This window comes from Balaenoptera acutorostrata, chromosome 1, assembly GCF_949987535.1.
Source record: "Balaenoptera acutorostrata chromosome 1, mBalAcu1.1, whole genome shotgun sequence".
Lineage (NCBI taxonomy): Eukaryota > Metazoa > Chordata > Mammalia > Artiodactyla > Balaenopteridae > Balaenoptera > Balaenoptera acutorostrata.
Genome location: NC_080064.1, coordinates 189,679,927 through 189,699,411, shown reverse-complemented (window position 1 = coordinate 189,699,411; position 19,485 = coordinate 189,679,927). Strand labels below are relative to the sequence as shown.

General features: G+C 38.1%; 2 protein-coding genes across 6 annotated transcripts in view; one reads left to right on the top strand and one right to left on the bottom strand.

Moving 5' to 3' along the window:
• The first annotated feature begins 1,659 nt into the window (after positions 1 to 1,659).
• The window catches only part of GLRX2 (glutaredoxin 2), a 17,996-nt gene continuing 170 nt past the window's right edge, over positions 1,660 to 19,485 (top strand). Inside the window, exons 1-5 of one of the 3 annotated variants that reach the window (XM_007191159.2) lie at positions 1,660 to 1,833; positions 3,305 to 3,368; positions 6,176 to 6,352; positions 7,751 to 7,862; positions 8,247 to 8,312. In XM_007191159.2, coding sequence (XP_007191221.2) covers positions 1,733 to 1,833; positions 3,305 to 3,368; positions 6,176 to 6,352; positions 7,751 to 7,862; positions 8,247 to 8,284 — 492 coding nt within the window. In that variant the 5' untranslated portion in view covers positions 1,660 to 1,732 and the 3' untranslated portion in view covers positions 8,285 to 8,312. Of the gene's footprint in view, positions 1,834 to 3,304; positions 3,369 to 6,175; positions 6,353 to 7,750; positions 8,072 to 8,246; positions 8,313 to 19,485 lie in introns of those variants that run through there. The other 2 variants (XM_007191158.2, XM_007191160.3) reach the window with 2 other exon arrangements.
• RO60 (Ro60, Y RNA binding protein) overlaps positions 11,215 to 19,485 on the bottom strand; it is a 27,983-nt gene continuing 19,712 nt past the window's right edge. For all 3 annotated transcript variants that reach the window (XM_057532597.1, XM_057532588.1, XM_057532580.1), the window contains one exon: positions 11,215 to 18,015. In XM_057532597.1, the coding sequence (XP_057388580.1) occupies positions 17,863 to 18,015 (153 nt within the window). In that variant the 3' untranslated portion in view covers positions 11,215 to 17,862. The remainder of the gene's footprint in view (positions 18,016 to 19,485) is intronic.

Here is a 19,485-nt window from a genome sequence, read left to right as displayed (position 1 = left end):
TTAGAGAATAAAAAACGAGTTTGAAAGAACGTTCAAAGATACGTCAATTCTTTTAATTGATACCATGTCGAATCTTGAAAAAAAATTGTAGAACTCCTAAGGCTGTATTTACCAATATATTCTTGATCTACCTATACTGGCCATCCCCCATTATGTTCACACATAAATGAACAGCCCACATCTTCATGTATCATTGCAGACATCACAATTATGACCAAAAATCATCACTTCTGTAGCTACCCAAAGAAGTACAAAGCAGTTGAAGATGATGAATATATCATGCTTAATTCAGGCATAACACTTTTCGTCTGAAGTACTCTCATTTGGGAACCCCTTTTTAAAAATCTGTCCAGTGAATTCTGTGCTTAACATAGGCCATCTATACTATATTAAAATTAAATTGTGACGTGATTGTTTCACCTCACAATACACAAGTGGAGACAATAAGGTAAAATTCTACAACAAAACAAAAAAAAATACAGTAAATTTCCTAAAAAGCTGTCTTTTGATTAAAAAAAAACCAAAAACACAAAACCTCACAACATTGTAGATAACAACATATCTTCATTTTTAAATTTAATTTTGGATTTATGGAGAATGACTTTACACCTTTTGGGGTATTTGTTTTTGCAACCAATTTTCATCCTTTTATGAAGTAATGAAACATGGCCCACTTGAAAGTAGGGAAAGAACTCTCAGAACTAAATCTTAAATTTAGCTAATTGAGCATGAAGGATCAAAAAAGGTCTGAATTTTTCAAATAATTGTTTAGAATTTTAAACATACCATTTGACCTTTGACCTTAACAAATAGATTTCAACATCGTCAGTAAATAAAGGCCGACCGGCCTCTTCTTATACAGCCACGCACAAAGGGCTACTATTACCGTGACTGAGTGACACAATCCTGTCATTAGCAGCACTCAAAGCCATAGGGAAAACTCCTGGGCTATTTTAAGTTTTATTTTCTAATTTTATTTTGAAAACACAATCTTTGTTTTCTTTGGAATGAACGTTCTACATTGGATGGCTTTTTTTCTAAAATCCAATATTCCCATGATTTATATGAGTTCTCGATCAACGGCCTAATTTTGAGATGACATCTTTAGGCTCTGATTTCACCAACACAAAAACCTGTCCGATAGGAAGTTGCGCTGACGCTGCCTTCCTATGTAAACATCCCAGGCACTTTGATTCCGTGTCGGACACTCATTATTTTTCTTCTCCGTTTTGTCAGAATGTTGGCCACAATCCCCAGGAACTGCCTCCACGTGCCTGTGAGCCTTCATGAGCGTCCCGAACCCTAAAAGGAACAGGTGCGGGGCTTGGATGAACCCTTGAGACATGCAGGTGAGGCCTCGGCTAGGACTCCAACAGCTGTTCCCAAGTGGGCGGGGACTCGCGGGACCCAGCTTTTCGGCTGCCGGGACAGGGAGAACTCGCGGGCCGCACAGAGAGACCGGCGCCGGCGTGGGCAGCCCGGAGGGGCGCGGCCGGCCGGTGGGGGCGGGGCGGGCTAGCGGGGGCCGGGCCGGTGGGCGGAGGAGGGTTCTGAGGGGGCGGGGCCGTCGAACGAGGGTGGAACCGGCGGGAGGAGGCGGGGCCGGTTAGAGGGGCAGGGCCGGCGGATGACGGCGCCGGCAGCCCGGCGGGGCGGGGCCGGCGGGCGGGGGCGGGCTCTCACGGGTCGCAGTCGCCGGCGCGTCTACTCGCGGTGGCCCAGCGCCACGGCCATGTACCGGCGCCGCGCAGCACTGGTGGGGACGCGGCTTGTCCGGAGCGGGAGCAGGTCGGCGGACAGGCTCGAGGGGGCAGCGGGCGTTTCGGCCTCTGGGTAAGGGGCGCCGCGACCACCACCGGCCGGGCGTGGCGCAGAGGCCTCGCGGGGGTCTGGACCTAGCGGTGGGCGGGGCGGCTCTTCCCGGGTGCCGGGTGGGCCCTGAGTCGATGCAGGTGCCGAGGCCCCTCGGAGGGCTGGGGGCCCAGGAAGGGCGGGGAGGGAATATTCCCTAAGCGCTCAGGTCGACTTAAGGATCACGTGACTTTCAGGTTGCAAATACCTGAGTCTTGTTCGCTTGGATCCCCCCACCCCCTCGGTTGCTAGGTAAAATACAAGATGCTCTAATAAATTGGTATTTCAAATAAACATCGAATAATGGTTTGGTTTAAGTATATACCAAATATTGCACGGGACATACGTAGGCTAAACAGTTATTCGCTGTTTACCTGAAATTCCAATTTAACCGAGCGATCTTCATTCTTATTTGCTAAATCTGGCAACCCTGCGGCAGGAAGTGAAAGTGGCGCTTTCTACCAAATCGCCAAGTCTTTGAGGATAGGACGGTTGCCTACTCATGCTGAAGTCGTCCTTGGCTCGAGCGAGGACGGTGAATACCCGCGGCTCCCAGGCCTGCGGTGCGAGACCCACTGCCCAGACGGATGCTCTGCCCACCTCACTCCTGCGCGGCTGGTCGGGGCTGTCCTGTCCGCTCGCCCGTCTCTGCATCCATCCGTCTGTCTGGGAGTTTCTTCCTAATTCCTTGATCTGGTAACTCCTACCAGTTTTGCAAGACTCCAGGAACTCTTGATTAACCTTCTATGCTAAACTAGAGAACCCCTCCGGAAGGTGCCAATCACATAGTGCAACTGTTTGACAGGTCTTTGAGGCTCTTTGTGTTTTTCCAGTGATACGTATCCCTGGGGCATTTCGCCTGTTTAGCACATAGTCGGTGCTCCATAAATGTGGCATGGCTAGTGGCTACTTCATCAATGAAACGTTTATTGAACACTTGCTGCTTTCTCGACTAGAATTGGAGAAAAGTGCCTTCCAGAAGCTTTCTCTTTTCTTTGGCAGAGAAGAGAATGATGTTTCAGAATGCACCTCTCACCTCCTCTCTTAGTACCCAAGAAAGCATTGTCTTATGAAAGTTCTACTGGAATTCCTGCTTCCAGAGTAGATGCAAATAGTAGATGGTTTAGGGATGATAATTAAATGCTGGAATTGAGATGAAAAGGACGTGTTTTCTTAGTTGATAAGACAAATAGATTTCTGTGTTATTCCACCCCTGCACCCCTTAACCTCCTTTTTCTGTTCTGGAGGCTAGTTAGAGAAGCACACAGGCCCTTTTGATATTAGTAAACAAATACTTTGAAAACTGATATTTTGAACTGATATTAAGTAAAACTTTTTTCTCTTTCATAAGTTTGGATATATATTAGCATATCGGGTTTTCTTCAAATGGATCTCATCTGATATGTTGTCTTTATGTTTAATAAACTGCAGTGCCTTTTAAAATTCCTTTTAGGATGGGGACCAGCACATCGTCACCTTTGGGGAACACAGCAACTACTCCCATGAATCAGATCCAAGTGAGTGATGTGGGACATGTAGGAAAAAACTTTCCTTGGAAAAAGAATTGTCTTACACATTTAATATGCTTATTCTGTATCCAAACCTGACATAGTCCAGCAAATGAATTAGTAAGTTATTATATATTTTAAAATCAGCTATCAAAATCATGCATGTGACAAAGAAGTTCTAGATCATTTTGTTAGTCAGAATTTATGAGATTTATTCTTTGTTTTGTTTTTTTTGACCATGCTGCATTGCTTGTGGGATCTTAGTTCCCCGACCAGGGATCGAACCTTCCTGCAGTGGAAGTGCGGAGTCCTAACCACTGGACCGCCAGGGAATTCCCTATGAGATTTATTCTTAATGGAGCCTTCGCTTCCCTAAGCTGGGTCTATGACGTTGGCTGCTCTTACCATCTCACCCAACTCAGGTCTACTGTTGATACCAGTCAGGCTGCCCTTAACCAGGGGTAGTGTTTGGTTCTGGTCTGGGAAGCTGCTTCCCTAATACAGAACCAAGTTTGCAGTAGTTACTCTATGACCGATCCTCTCAAGGATACTGTGCACTGCTGTGTTCTCTTGTCTTTCTCTTGCTTGCACTGCGAAGCCCAGTTAAGCCTGCCTCAGAAAATTCCTCTTGTGTGTATGTTTTTCTTCCCTTGTAGCCTCCAGGACATACTCATTTGTCTGCTCCTCACCACCAAACACCACTTCACACAAACATTTTTGCCTTTAATTTATTTGGCTACAGAAGTATCCACCCGCAGCCACTGAATATAACAGTAATGTTGGAGACCTATAGTGAGGGATTGCCTCTTTTAAAATAAGAATACAAAACCATGGTGGGGGTGGGGGACTTCCCTGGCGGTCCAGTGGTTAAGACTCTGCACTTTCACTGCAGAGGGCATGGGTTCGATCCCTGGTCGTGGAACTAAGATCCTGCATACCGCGTGACTAGGTCCAAAAAAAAAGAATACAAAACCATGAACTGTTTAGCAAGGACGAGGTTGAGAAAAGGTGAGAAGGAAGGTTCAAGAAACTTGGACACTGTCACCCTGAGTTTCGGCTCACTTTGGAATCTCTCCATCAGTGTTTGTACTACGTCTCAGCCGCCAGGGTGCTCCTCTCTCTCTGAATTATGGTCCATGTGTCTCTAACCCGAGGCAGCACAGTGAGGAAGGAGCACTGGCTTTGGTGTTGGGACAGGTTGGGTGGAATCCCATCCAGTATTGTGGACTTCCCAACCTCAGTTTTCTCATCTGTAAAATGGATTCAGTAGTACATCTCTGGTGTGTCTGGCTCTCCCTGAGATAGACTTCTGTAGTAAATATTATGAGTGAGCAGGAGAGAAAGCATAAAAATAGACCAATCTGCAGACACCTAGACACTGACCTAGAACCCTTCTGACACCCAAGGGCAGATATAATTTCTGAAACACTTTGCCTGGGTGCTCCACTTTCTGATTTTTGGTCTTCTTGAAGGTGCTGCTTATAACCCACATTAGGATAGCCTAGGCAGATGCCTAGGTGCCAGACATGCCCATTCAGAAACTCTTGAAGTACCTGGGCATTGATATGTTTAGGAACACAAAGCTCAACAAATTTCACAGGTGACGCAGATGCATAGCAGAGTCTCAGGGTCTTTGTGATAAAAGCCTGGAGAGTAGCTTCCAAACCTGGCTGATATCATTAGAATCATCTGGAAAGGTTTTTCAAAAATAGCTTCTGACCTCTGCCTCAAACTCATTGAATTAGTCTTTCTGGAAGTAGCATTTCCAGGAACAACGCTGTGGGAAGACCTTATCAAAACAGTAATGACTTTTTTTGTTTTGTTTTTTTTACTATAAAGATACACAAGAAGGAGTGGAAGTTGAGGGGTAGGGGAAGCTGTTGTTTACATCTGGATCAGTGAAAGCCTTACATTTTAAAGAGAAATCATACATCATTTCTCACCACTGAACGTTTAGGAAATGGTGATCATTTTGTAAAGTATAAAAATATCGAATCACCATGCTCTACATTACATGAGACTAATATAATAGTGTAAATCAGTTATATTCCAGTTTTAAAAATAGCAAAGAAGGGAATTCCCTGGTGGTCCAGGGGTTAGGTTAGGACTCCACGCTTCCACTGCAGAGGGCATGGGTTCGATACCTGGTGGGGGATATAAGATCCTGCAAGCTGCATGGTATAGCGAAAAAAAAAAGCAAAGAACGGTTAAGATGGTAAAAATAAAAATAATAGTAATAATAAATTAAGAAAAAAAAGTTAAGGAAGGTAAGGAGTTAACTCCTGAACACCTTCTCCTGAACACCTTCTGAATATTTGAGAAGCAGTATAGCAGAGATTAACTGCTGTGGGCTGTGGCATCAGACTTGCCTGGGTTCAAATCCCAGCTCGCCCACTTATCGGCTGAGGACCAGGGGTAAGTTATTTCCCCTCCTCTGTACCTCAGTTTCCTCATCTGTAAAGTGGAGATGATGATAGCGCCTATCTCAAGATTGTAGTGAGGTTTAAGTGAGCTAGTAAAGGTAAAGTGTTGAGAATTGTGTCGGCACACAGAAGTATCTGCTGTATATGAATTGGCTGTGATTATTGGTGTTATTATTCTTTGCCAACACTTTCCACCTGTCACATCCTTTTTTTGCTAATAATGTTTCTTTGTCCTCAATCTACGGATGAGAAAACAGATTGATGGCGACTGAGTTTGAGCCCTGAATTGTGAGACTCCAAATTCCATACCCTTTCTACTGTATCATGATTCCTTTCTGAAAGATAATGTCTAGAATTCAAATGATTTTTTTGTTCTGGTTTGTTTTCCTGCAGGAAACCATTTCTAATAATTGCGTGGTGATTTTCTCCAAAACTTCTTGTTCTTACTGTACGATGGCAAAAAAACTTTTCCACGACATGAATGTAAACTATAAAGTGGTGGAATTGGACATGCTTGAACACGGAAGCCAGTTTCAAGACGCTCTTCACAAAATGACCGGTGAAAGAACTGTGAGTACCTCCACTGTGGTGCTTTGCCCCGAAGTGGGGACTGAGCTGGGTCACCTCGGGCCTGTGCCCTCATGTTGGGAAAAGTGAGCCAGACATACTCTGAGAATCTTAATTGATACAGAAATGGCAGATCTGGAAACCAGACTCATAGACTAGGAAACAGCAGAGTTCATTTGCTTTATTTTTATTTTTGCCGTGTGTGTGTGTGTGTGTGTGTGTGTGTGTGTGTGTGTGTGTGAGATGGGAGGGGTAATGATGATGTTGTCGTGAGTGCTGGTCTACCAATCTTTGAGGTCCTCCTGGGGCTTTTTCAAGATGAAAGCATCCTTCCTTCCTCCCTTGAACAGTGAAGACCAAGGGTTGGTCTTCATGTTCCGTGCTAATAGGAGTGTTTTCGGGCTCCATGTTTTTAGATTCTTGCGATCTGTGGATTTTCCCATAATATGCATTATCAGAAAAACACCCTGGCGGTCCAGTGGTTAGGGCTCCATGCTTCCACCGCAGGGGGCACAGGTTTGATCCCTGGTCAGGGAACTAAGATCCTGCATGCTGCGTGGCACGGCCAAAAAAAAACCCCAAACGCCCCGACGACCCAAAACAAACAAACAAACAAACAAAAGAAAAATAGATAATATTGCCATTTTCCTTCTTGTTTGTATGTGCCTGGAAGGAGTTGATAGTGTACTCTTCCTCTTTAGTAAACAATGGTAAGAAAGAACCACTTAAACATTATTAATAATTAGAGATTGCTTTATTTTGCCTTTTAAAAATTTTTCTTATTTTTTTATTTTTAAAAATTTATTTATTTTATTTTATTTATGGCTGTGTTAGGGTCTTCGTTTCTGTGCGAGGGCTTTCTCCAGTTGCGGCAAGCGGGGGCCACTCTTCATCACAGTGCGCGGGCCTCTCACTATCGCGGCCTCTCTTGCTGTGGAGCACAGGCTCCAGACGCGCAGGCTCAGTAATTGTGGCTCACGGGCCCAGTTGCTCCGCGGCATGTGGGATCTTCCCAGACCAGGACTCGAACCCGTGTCCCCTGCATTGGCAGGCAGATTCTCAACCACTGCGCCACCAGGGAAGATCCTATTTTGCCTTTTATATGCCATAGCGATGAGGAGGAGGGGGTTGAGAGTTAGATTGTCCTGGATTTACATCCCAGCTGTGTCATTTACTATCACTGTGATCTTGGGCAAGGTCCTGTGCCTCCTCTTCCTCCAAAATAAGGCTAAAAATAATACCTACCTGAAGGGTTGTAAAGTTTAAATAGGTAATTAGTCAGAGAGCTTCGTGTATGTCTGGCCCATAAAAGTACTCACAGTGGAATATGTATTAGCATTATGTGAATGGCCTTATACTTCTGACACCAAGGTGCCATCTAATCTTTTCTTTATCCAACAGGTGCCAAGAATATTTGTCAATGGAACTTTTATTGGCGGTGCAACTGACACTCACAGGCTTCACAAAGAAGGGAAATTGCTTCCACTAGTTCACCAGTGTTATCTAAAAAAAAGTAAGAGGAAAGAATTTTAGTGATGTAGGTGCTCATAACTTTGCTAATAAAATGTCACTATACATTTAAAGTGATAATGCCTGATAATGCCTTTTAAATATTCGAGGATATTTTAAACATATGAATTATCTTCATGAAAAAGTTGTAAAAATAGTGAACAATAAATCACGCTGGAAACCGCTTCTTATTTGCCAATTCTTGAGTAAAATGGATGATATTTAAAACTGAAGGAGTAGAGTTGTATCTAAAGATAAGGAAAGAATGTGTTTTATTCGGAATTTATAGATGAATTTTACAACCAAGAGCTAGAAAGTAAGCATTTGGGACTCTTTATTCTGTATTGTATTCAGAAGGAGTTAATGCCTTTTCTTTTCTGGCTTTCAGTGGTGAGCGCTGATGGGTGCCTTCTCTGCAAAATGTAAGGCTCTCACTGATGCAGTTGTGAACTCGGTAGGGATATCCTTGTACTGTATTGTGGCAAGCCTTCACACTTTGTGCTTCTAGAGTAAGAGAAGTATATTAAATTTGTAGGATGGAATGAAATTCATTTTAGAAAAACCACATTATTCATCTGATGATTTAGTAGTTCTAGAGAATAAAACGGCACCTCTGGGCAGAAATTAAGAGGAGGAAGATTTCAGCGTCGTATGAGGATGAACTGCTGAAGCAGTTCAGAAATGTACTTGAGTTATAGTGTGAGGTGGGGAGTTCTGCTTTCCAGGAGGTGTTGGAAGCTGTTGGAAATGTTCCATAGGGGATCCAGGTATTGGGTGGGAGATTAAACTGAATGTCCCTAATTCTGTGACTGGGAGTTCTAGCTGATCCCACAGAGTCACACGGGGCAGATTACCAGATGCTGGGAAGAGAGAAGTCTTCCTCAGAGGTGGGAGGAGGATGGACTTCAAGAGAAGCGGTGAGCGTCTGCTTTCTGGTCAAGATGGATCAGAGAATCTGGGATAGTCCCGCAGAAGACAGCTGGTGGCTTTTTTTGCCATTTGCCCTCAATGATGCTTCCTACACGGTCTATTAAGCTGTCGTTAGACCTTGATAAAGCAAGAATTTGGACTGTTTCATTCTCATGTGATAAGTTATAACGGGAATGGAACAGTGGAGTCATTCCTTTAGCCCTTTATTTTGCATTATGTCATGATGCAAAATTCTTGCCTGCTTGCTATGTTGTAAACTCTTTGTTAGAGAGTAGAGGAAATCTATTACCTCGTGTGATACTGTGATTTATATTAAATATATATTTGGTCTTCATGCCATTCCTAGCACACAGCTGAAACCCCTGGAATTTCCTGTGAGAAGAGCTATTAAATTGTCTTGGTTATGTTAATGAGGTGTTTTTTGGAAGGCCCCTGAGGATGGAGGCTGGTTGCCTGGGGAAGCTTGTGATTAGAAGGTTGGAAATATCAGCCCCACCTCCGACCTCTGGGGAGGGGAGAAGGGCTGGAGGTTGCGTTCAATCATCAATGGCTAATCGATCCTGCCTGTGTAATGAAGCCTCTGTAAAAACCCAAAAGGACAGGATTTGTGAAGCTCCCTGGTTGGTGAAAACGTGGAGACTGGGGGAGAACGAAGTGCCCAGGGAGGACACGGAAGCTCTCCCCTTTCCCCATACTTTGCTCTATACTTCTCTTACAACTAGCTGTTCCTGAGTTAGAGGCTTTTATCATACACTGGAAATCCAGAAAGTAAAATGTTCTCTCTGAGTACTGTGAGCTGCTGTAGCAAACTAATCAAACCCAAGGAAGGGAGGGAGAGGGTTGGTGGAATCCCGTCTATATCTGGTTGGGAGAAGCACAGGTGACAACCTGGACTTGAGATTGGCATCTGAAGTGAGGGCTGGAGGGGACAGCCTTGTGGGTCTGAGCAGCTGCCCCGATGACATGCCAATCCTGGCTGACCGAGGATTTAACTAGTTGTGCAGGGGCTAGTTACAAAGCCGAGGATTAACAGGAAGAGATTTCGATAGGGGACTGTAACAGATTCTCAGTGGAAAAACTCATATAATTGGTGCTGGGGATGAGGGTTTCAGCATAAATTTTGGGGAGACACGTTCAGTCCATGACACCATAAATTACAGCTAGATAAAAGTATATATATATATATAAAAAGTATAATATAAATCTAAGGCAAAACTAGGTATGAGGGGTTTCAGCAGCTCTGTTTTCTTTCCAAAACCATAGGTTAGAAAGAAAATCAGGACCAGTTTAAGAAAAAGTAATGATACCATTGTTTTTTTTTTTTGGTCCTCTATTTTTAATGTTAAGATCTGAAAGACATAGTTTAATATTTTAAAAATGGGCCATTTGTTTTCTCACTTTATCACTAATCAACTTACACATAAATTGCCAAAATATTTAATTGGGAAGCTGAAAAGCTGTTGAGAAAAAAAGGGGTCATTTGTTAAATATATCTGGATTTTATTATTTACTAATATTTTAAAAAATACCATTTGAATATATTTTTTAAAGGCAAGTTTTCTTGATAAGGTTTAACGTAAAGTTTTTTTAAGTTTAGTTTTTTCCATCTATGAGGAAATGTATACAGTTGACCCCTAGAACAACACAGGGGTTAGGGGCTCCAAACCCCACCTTGAAAATCCAAGTATAATTTATAGTCAGCCCTCTGCATCCAAGGTTCTGCATGCCCAGATTCAGCCGACCGCTGTTCAAGGGTCCACTGTAGTTTGTGATCGTCCTTTCTCCATACAACTGTTCACTGTCATCTTTAAATGGAGAACTATAAAATCGATCAAACATTCAAAGTTTTGGTGGGTATATTCATATGTAACTTGTTCTCACTCTTCTTCATAACCTACAGCTCAGATCTTAGAACTTTTAATATGAAAGTTTTATGGGAATTCAGAGAAAAGAAATTTCTGCAAATTGGCACTTAAAATATTTTTATTTGCATAGTTGACTTTTGGTGTTAACTTTTCCCAAAGGCAACTTTTATTTTCTTATTTTAAAAATTTTTTATTGAAGTATAGTTGATTTACAATGTTGGATTAGTTTCAGGTATACAGCAAAGTGATTCAGTTACAGATATATATATCCATTCTTTTTCAGATCCTTTTCCCTTATAGGTTATTACAAAGTATTGAGTATAGTTCCCTATGCTATACAGTAGTAGGTCCTTGTTGGTTATCTATTTTACATATAGTAGTGTGTATATGTTAATCCCAAACTCCTAATTTATCCCTCTCCCACTCCCAAAGGCAACTTTGAATTTTATTTTCACAAAAGAATCCTGTTTTAAACTCTTTAAGAATATGCACTTTTATTAAATCCAGTCGTTTTGATCCTATAATATAAAAATAAATACCACATATTTTAAATAATTAAATAATAGTTATATACAAGTAGAGGCATTTTAAGACCAATATTAATGGTCAAACCTTAATTTCATCTTATTTAAATATTATAAGATTGCTAAGAGCCTTACATTTTATAAGGCATATAATAACCTTAAAATTCTTCTTTAAAGAAATGGAAAGACAATTACTTGATGTGCATAGAGTTTATTTGGTACATCTATCAATCTTTACAATAATACAAGTGACCAGAAACAGTTCACATTGTGCCCACCTGCACTCCATGTCTAAAATGATTTATCCAGTATGGGGTTTTGCAGGGCTAGAAAGGAGAGTCCAGATTTCACAGTATCGGTGAAAACTGTTTTATCATGAAGTAAATTTCATACATTAGTATTTCATCCATTTTCGATCAGAAAACAGCAAGATTACATTGCTAGGTATGTTATTTACAGTGAAAACTTGGAAGACTCAACAAAGTATCAGTGAGTTGATCAACAGACCTAGGAAACCTCCTGCCCCTCCTTTCAGTGTCCTTTTCCTTTGAAATGGAACTTGTTATAAATTGAACTTTATATACTTTTAAGCACCAGCTTGACAATTTAAAGTTTTCTCTCATTTTTATAAAATATTCCTGCTTTGAAAGGCAAAGTGAATGTAAAAATGTGAATGTAATTAAACATCACTGGCCTGGATACTTTTTATTGCAATAGTTGCAGTGTCTTACAACTGTATTCACTTCTTTGAATGAATTTGCTGGTAGGCTTGAAACAAAATATTTGCCTTTTGTCTTGAAAAATTCCCTTAAAAAATTAATCATTTTTGGAACTGTACAACTATATTTTTCATTCAGAGTGTTTAAATATGCAACTTGGTCCTTGGAGATCAGTTACAGAGTCCAGCTTCCTGGATAATTTGTTATACAAAACAATAAAAAACGTTAAACTACCACAAAATATTACTGATGTTAACAGTCATGTATGTATAACACATCAGTGTCCCTAGATTATCCTGTTAATGGGTGCTTAAACAGCTAATGTACAATCAGGTTTTAAAACTTAATAATTAAATTTCCATTCTTTATGTAAAAGAGAAAGCTGTAAAAGACCTTTCAAGTTCTATACTTCAGAAACACTGACACTATTAAGGCATTACTTAATGAACAGACCCTATGCAAAGTATGTATGCCTGTGTTGGAGAGCTAGTCATATTTTAAGGCAGTCAGAAGGCTCATTTTTTTCACTTTAAGGCTCTTGCATACTTAAATTTTATTCTATGCAGGCATTAGTCTGTATAATTTAAATATTTATTGAGTGGTCAAATATGGAAATCAAAGCCTTTATATAAAGCAAATGGACAGTTTAGAACTAGATTATAACACCTCTTCCCCATTCAATTTTTTTAAAAAAGATGATTTCATGAATCTCATCTCTTGGAGAATTTCTTCATTATCAGAAGCTGGCAATAAAAGGAAGAAAATTGAACTCAAATGCATTACAAGTTATGTCTAGTCACACCATACCGAATTGCAAGCAGTCCATCTTTAGAATAATAGTGAACAAAAACACTTTTTCTTGGTTACTATTCATTAATTGTATAATATGTTTAATTTGGCTATCTATGGATTCTAAACAGTTTACATTGCAAATAAAGCCTAATAAGTAATTTAAACAGAAGTTTCAATACAATGATTATATTGATATAATATTCCATCAATTATGTGGTAATGATATATAGCAAGACTTTAACCTCATTTACTACACTTAACAATCCAAGTATTCATTAAGTGAAGCCAGCGAAGTGTAGCTAACTTACTATTTCTTTTGTTCAAGAACAGATTCTGATAACTTCTAAAAGCAGAGAAATTTAAATATATTTTAAAATGAAGTATATTATCACTTGTGTTCATAAAATTAATATGACACATGGTGGTGCTAAATTAAATAGAAGAGGAAAATCTCCTTAGGCTCAGAAACATCTTTATATCTTTTCATTGTATTTACAAAATTAATTCTCATTGAAAATAATCACCTTAATTTTAGTAACTGAATTTTGCAACATAACTCCTAAGTTTATGTTTCTTTCTACCAATTTCCTATATAATTTGGTATTTTCAGGGTTTAGGAAAATGTGTCATTTATTATAATTCTATTCAGACAGTAAGTTTGACTAAATTATTAGTTTTCTACATGAAAAATATTACCATATGATTTTTAAATTAACTTCATAATAATTTTTCAAAAGCAAATAAAAACACTCACCAATTAAAAAAATGTTGAATGTGGATACATGTCATTTACAAGACCTTTTATGCTACAAGCCATGTATATATAAGCTCTGTGAAGTATTTGGTAGACAAAGATTTTGTGGGTAGTCTTTATAATTATGGAAATATGAGCACTGAGACATGCTATTTTCTGAAAGAGTATTCACGTAATTATTTTTCAGAGTGCTTTTTCTAAGAGCTAGGTACATCTATAATTGCAAACAAAGGCTGAATAACTGATCCTATTCAAAGGCCACAAAATTTCTGCAAACATCTAATATAAAAGGTATGCAGTATAACTTGATTTGGGGAGAGAATTTATCAATTCAATTATTGTTCCAGGAGAACTGCCCATTATTAATTTGAAAACAATATGACCTTAAAATCTATATGGAACAAAAAGCAATCTGCAAGATGTATCCCAAACCTAAATACAGGTGACTTTCCTGTCATTTATTTTATTACTCAGGAAGAGCAGGACTAGAAAAACAAACAGAAGACCAAAATGTCAGAAGAAAGGAATTTTAAAAGAAAAAAAAAAAAGGTATAGAAGGAATCTTCCAACAAATAAGGGACTACGGAGCAAGTAACTGGGATATATACTAAATTAAATGCATACAGTAAATACAACTAATGAAATAGTTTAACTTATCTTTTTTCTAATTCTCCCTTGTGCACGTTTACATTGAAGCTATCTGACATTTCTCTAGAGGGGATATAGCCTTAACGAATCACCCAAGTCTGTGGTATACAAGACTAGAATTTTTCATTTGTGATTACTAACTGTAAGGGACTCACCGAGAGATCTGTGGGTATATCATCTTTAGGTCAAATTGAAATAAGTCCAATAAGTGATCACAATCATTTCCCTTTAATTATTGTTTAGATGTAGCTTTACTGTGCTTCTGAAGATGTTTCTTACTTAACTGTCAGATCCTCAAATTTATTCAGAAATTCTATCTTAAATTTCCAAAATAATTTTCAATTGTTTTGCAGAAAAAAATCCTGATTAACTAATATTCTATCGCTTGTAGATTTACCTGTTATTTTAAAAGATTAAGCAAATGTTCGTAACACCATCTTCTCATTTAGAGTATGAGTTAGTTTTTCTTGATCTATCTAATGGAATATATTCCTTCTTTCTCTTATCAGAGAATAGTGACTTCTTTAGTCATTACCTTTACTGTTAAAATTTTTCTTCCACATTTTCCCATTCAGAACAGGAGTGTTTAAAAAAACTATTGAGCCTACTGAGCTGTTTTCCTAAAACATTTTATCTTTCAAAACATATATCCTATTAAAAGTGTTTTTAATTTTTTAAAAAAGTTCTAATTTCTTTGCAAGCCTTCTTCCCAATTTCAAGTTTTATACAGATATAAAATCATTGATTCTTCTATGATCCAAGCATCAGATATGTTACTTTTTAAAGATAGCAAAATTGAATCACATAGGTTAAATTGGTTGTCTACAGTCACACAGTAAGTTAGATAAAGCAAAAGAGGTTCCAGAAGGGTATAACGCTAAATCCCATTCACTAGTGTCTTCCTCACCAATATTTCCTAAAATGATTACTAAACTAAATAATACATAAGTGTTAATAAGTGGAATTTCCAAGAAATTTCAACTAACAGGGATAGGGTAGGATCATAAGATTAGTTTTTGTTTTACTAATTACAACTATATCCTGAAAATATTTACATATTTTCTAGGAAATAAAGTTTACTTTTCTTAGGATTGTTTTTTAGAAGCAACGTTTTCCTAATCAGCAGTAATGCTAGAAGTAATTCAGAAAATAAAACTTCTTTATCACTTGAGTACATTTTATTCATAATGAGGTAAAGTTTTTTTATTCTATATGACTATGTTATATAGCAATACAGGTTATTAAGACATTAATTGTGCTTGAGGGTTACTATGAACTACAGAAGTATACATGTTCACAAGTTCTGTTTTTCTACTCCTAAAGCAATCATGTATATACATTATTTCCTAATACCTAAAAAGATAAAAGTCTTGAATAATTCTATTTTATCACCTACTCTTGTAAGTCAATGTCTTCCCATTTTGTGGGGAAATGAACACTGGAATGGGAATGAAGAGACCAAGGTTTCTAGATCTACTAGATCTAGGGCACCAAAGTCACACTCTCTCAGACCATGGATCCCTAACCTAACTCAAACAATTACCTTTTAAATTTCTAAGGTTTCTTCCAGCTCTAAAGCTCCATGATTTGAAAATAAATCTACCTTCAGTGGTGGCTTTTAGTTTTTTCTTTCTCAAATCTTACCATTTAATAGACTTATCTATGTGACTTCAAAAAAGTCACATCTAATCTTACTTCTCTGATGGATTTAATATTAGTTCCTGAACATATCTGTCTAAAAACAATATAGAAATAGCGTTTAACTGAAGGAAATAAACGTTTATACTACATTCCACTTAACATTTCTATTAGGAATAAAAAGTTAGATCATGTTATAATTTTTAATTTAAGAAGATTTTGGGTTTACTTACAGAATTCAAGTACTATTACAAAATTCTGTTAGGTTCTTTAAACTTTAAATTCAATCTGAACATAATATTTTAATGTATCAAAAGTAGCTAACATGTCAAATCCAATGCCTGACAGAGGATAAAAAACAAAGATATCAGAAGCCATGTATTTTTTTTGGGGGGGGGGTAGTGGTGCTACTAGCTTTGCTGACAAAAAAATCAGGTAAATCATAATATTTACAAATTGCCACCAGTGGCCTTGAAGGAAGAGCTACATATCAGACAAGGCCAGCATTAATATATCAAATAAGTTTGAAAGGAACATTGTCTTGTTACTCCCAGAGCCCAAGTTTCTCATGAAACAGAAGAAAATATACGAATTCTAACATTACTTAAGTCTCCCTGCCCCCCAAAACATAAAACCTCTAACCCCCAAGCACGTGAAAGTATAATTTACATTTACTAGTTTGACTTTTCATATAATATTGAGAAGGGCTTTATAAATCCCCAGTAAATCTTTAAATACATTTAAAGAACAATACATAAAAACTGAAGTTTTATGTGCACATTATCTTAGACAGCCATGATATAATTATGAGCAAATATACTGGCAGTTCAACAGGTTAAACCTCCCCACAAGGAAGGGATACTTGCTCAAGAAAATAATGCACTTTATAATGAATAGGAAGTTTAATATACACAAATAAAATAGAAAAAATTAATTTCTTACAGACTGATTAGTGATAATATGCCACACAAAACTGCCTTTCAAACCTGAAAGACCTACCTTGCTTTATTATTTTTTTATACTATCAAAAAAGAATGTTTTGTCACAAATGAATAATGGACAAAGCCACAGATGAATAATGGACGAGAGAGGAGGCCACTAACATGTTTACGATTAGAAATATCTAAAACCCATTTACAATTGGCTAAAAAAATAGATAAAAGTAATTAAAACAATATTTTTAAAGTAAGGAAAAAGCTAATCTGGCTATGTTTGAGATTTTAATTGTCATACTTTCAGATTATGAATGGGGGGAGTTAAAGGCTTGAAACATCTGTTTTCATTTAAGAGAATGAAAACAAAGTGTGCCTACATGTGGCTATGTTGTTATAAGCCAGAGGAAACTGTCAAGTCATGCCCCTCACTCACAGCAATAAACAAAAGCAAACCAAAATAGACTTCCTCAGCTGACACAAACTTCAGATCTCTTCTCAGGGGTTTCCCTTATGTTTCTGGTTAATGGTAACAATTCTACAAGTGTAAATTAAACCACAGAAACAAAATATCTTTTTCACTGACTGAGAAAGCTGCTATTTATGTGACTGTAGAAAACTGTTAAAGGAATTTCTAAAACTCATTCATAATCAAATGTCTTTGTTTTTTTTGTTTGTTTTTTTTAACCCCCTTGGTATAAAAGTTTACAAATGAGTTTCATATTCCATCACAGTTACATGGTCCAGTGCATTTCAGAATATTTGGACATTATCAAAGTTGTCCTTTACCAATGAAAACATTTAAGAAAACTTTAGGCATTTCTCAAATAAGTGACATGATATGGAACTACTTACACTTTTAGCTCTCTCTTCTTTTAAGTACAAATGTGATTATTCATCAAAGCAAAACTCTTTGACTATTTTACAGTCTCTCATCAAGAAGTTCTCTATTAGATAGAGGGGGCTACAGTGTATTCTGAAGCTATTTCCCAAGAGCTAGTTTAGTAGACAGAAAGAACTTTGGGCTCATCTTATTGTTCCTTCCTTTTTTTTTTTTTTTTGGTAAGGTAAACTTTCCATTATGCACATACTATACCATCATCCTAATGTCTTTCATTGGATTAAGATTAGCTGGGAAGTAGCGGTGTATTAGCGAGATCACTGATGGCAATGGACCTCTTAGACTGTGCTGGTGCTTATGATTAAATCATATCTAATGTGAAACTTCGAATCACGTCCAGAGCTCCTGTATCAAAGCCACACATATCCAACATGCCTCTATCATCTGGGTCTGCAATGGTAAAACCATTTGATGTCATTCCACAAACAATCAACTTAGCTGGAATATCCATATTCTGTAGGAAAAGATCAAAAATATTTTAAAAATAGTATGTAAGCAAAAGCAAATTTTAACCTAAAATTAAAACACTTTAAATTCTATCACAGCTTTTCATTACAAAGCCAACTTGTTCTTCCTCCATAAAATCTGTCAATCTTCTGGGGCCAGACTATGTGATCTTCAGAAGAATAGAAGGTTAATAAACGTGTCAACAACCTGCCTGAAATTCCTGCTTCTTTGTTCAACAGTTATTAGTCATTTTACAGGCATAGAACACATTCCTGAGCGGCACAGGGACTGTGTACTTATGAAACTAGTCAGGATATTCAGGGGCATGACATTTTTACCAACAAGTCAAACCCTGGGGCAGTATGTAAGGATATATATATAAGGAAACAGTTCCCTGGGGTTATCGATTTTTGGTTTATGACTTTGCTATGTGTAACATATATGTCACATGTAATAACCTGTTCTCTACAGCTATGATTTCAGGCTAAAATAATTGAGTTTTTGAGAAAAACCAACAATCACTGAGTGTGCACTATGTCAGACACCATGAGCTCTTTCGGCAATTTATCTAATGTAATTGTTGTAACAACCCTAAAAGCTAAGTAGTACTTTTAACTACCATGGCACATATCACAGTAGTGATATACTACTATGACATGTATCAGTTAAATATTGATAATTCACTTGGATCCACAGTTAGTATAACGAGAAAGGCCCAGGACTCAGACCCAGGCTGTCTTGACTCCGAATTCCGTTCTCTCACTTGTTCTCAAACGTAAGCATACATTAGAATCCCACAGTCCCACCCCAGAGTTCCTGATTTAGCAGGTTTCCCATGGGGCCCAGGAATATTCATTTCTAACAAGGTGCCAGGTGACGCTAAGGCTGCTAGTAGGGAAATCACACTTTGAGAACCACTGCTCTTCATCAAGCTCTATTTCCACTTCCGGTCGCACTTGCCACAATTCAAGTGCTCCACAGCCCGCGTGACTGGTAGATTTCACACTGGATAGTGCATATATAGAACAATTCCATCATTTCAGAAAGCTCAACTAGAGAGCACTGATTAGAACACAGAAAGACCCATAAAGCTTAAAACACAGATTACAGCTTTGCTTTAGGTTTATGTAATCCTTAGCAAAACTCAGAAATGATGCTTTAATTTTTCAAGGAGCGCACTGAATCATTAAAAATTTACAGTTAAGGTAAAACAATTTTGATTATTATTGAAAATACTGTTTGCAAAGGATATTAAAATGTATGGAACTGGAACTGGTTGAAATAAATTATATATGTGTAGGCAGTACTTCTTTATTTCCAGAACTGGTGTTACATTCCTATACAAAGGTACAGAACTACTGAGTCCAGAACTGGTGTAACATTCCTATACAAACGTACAGAACTACCTTCAGTATCATTTTTTGAAAAATATAGTGAATGTTTGAGAATCGAATCTTATTTGGGGTGAGAAAGAATA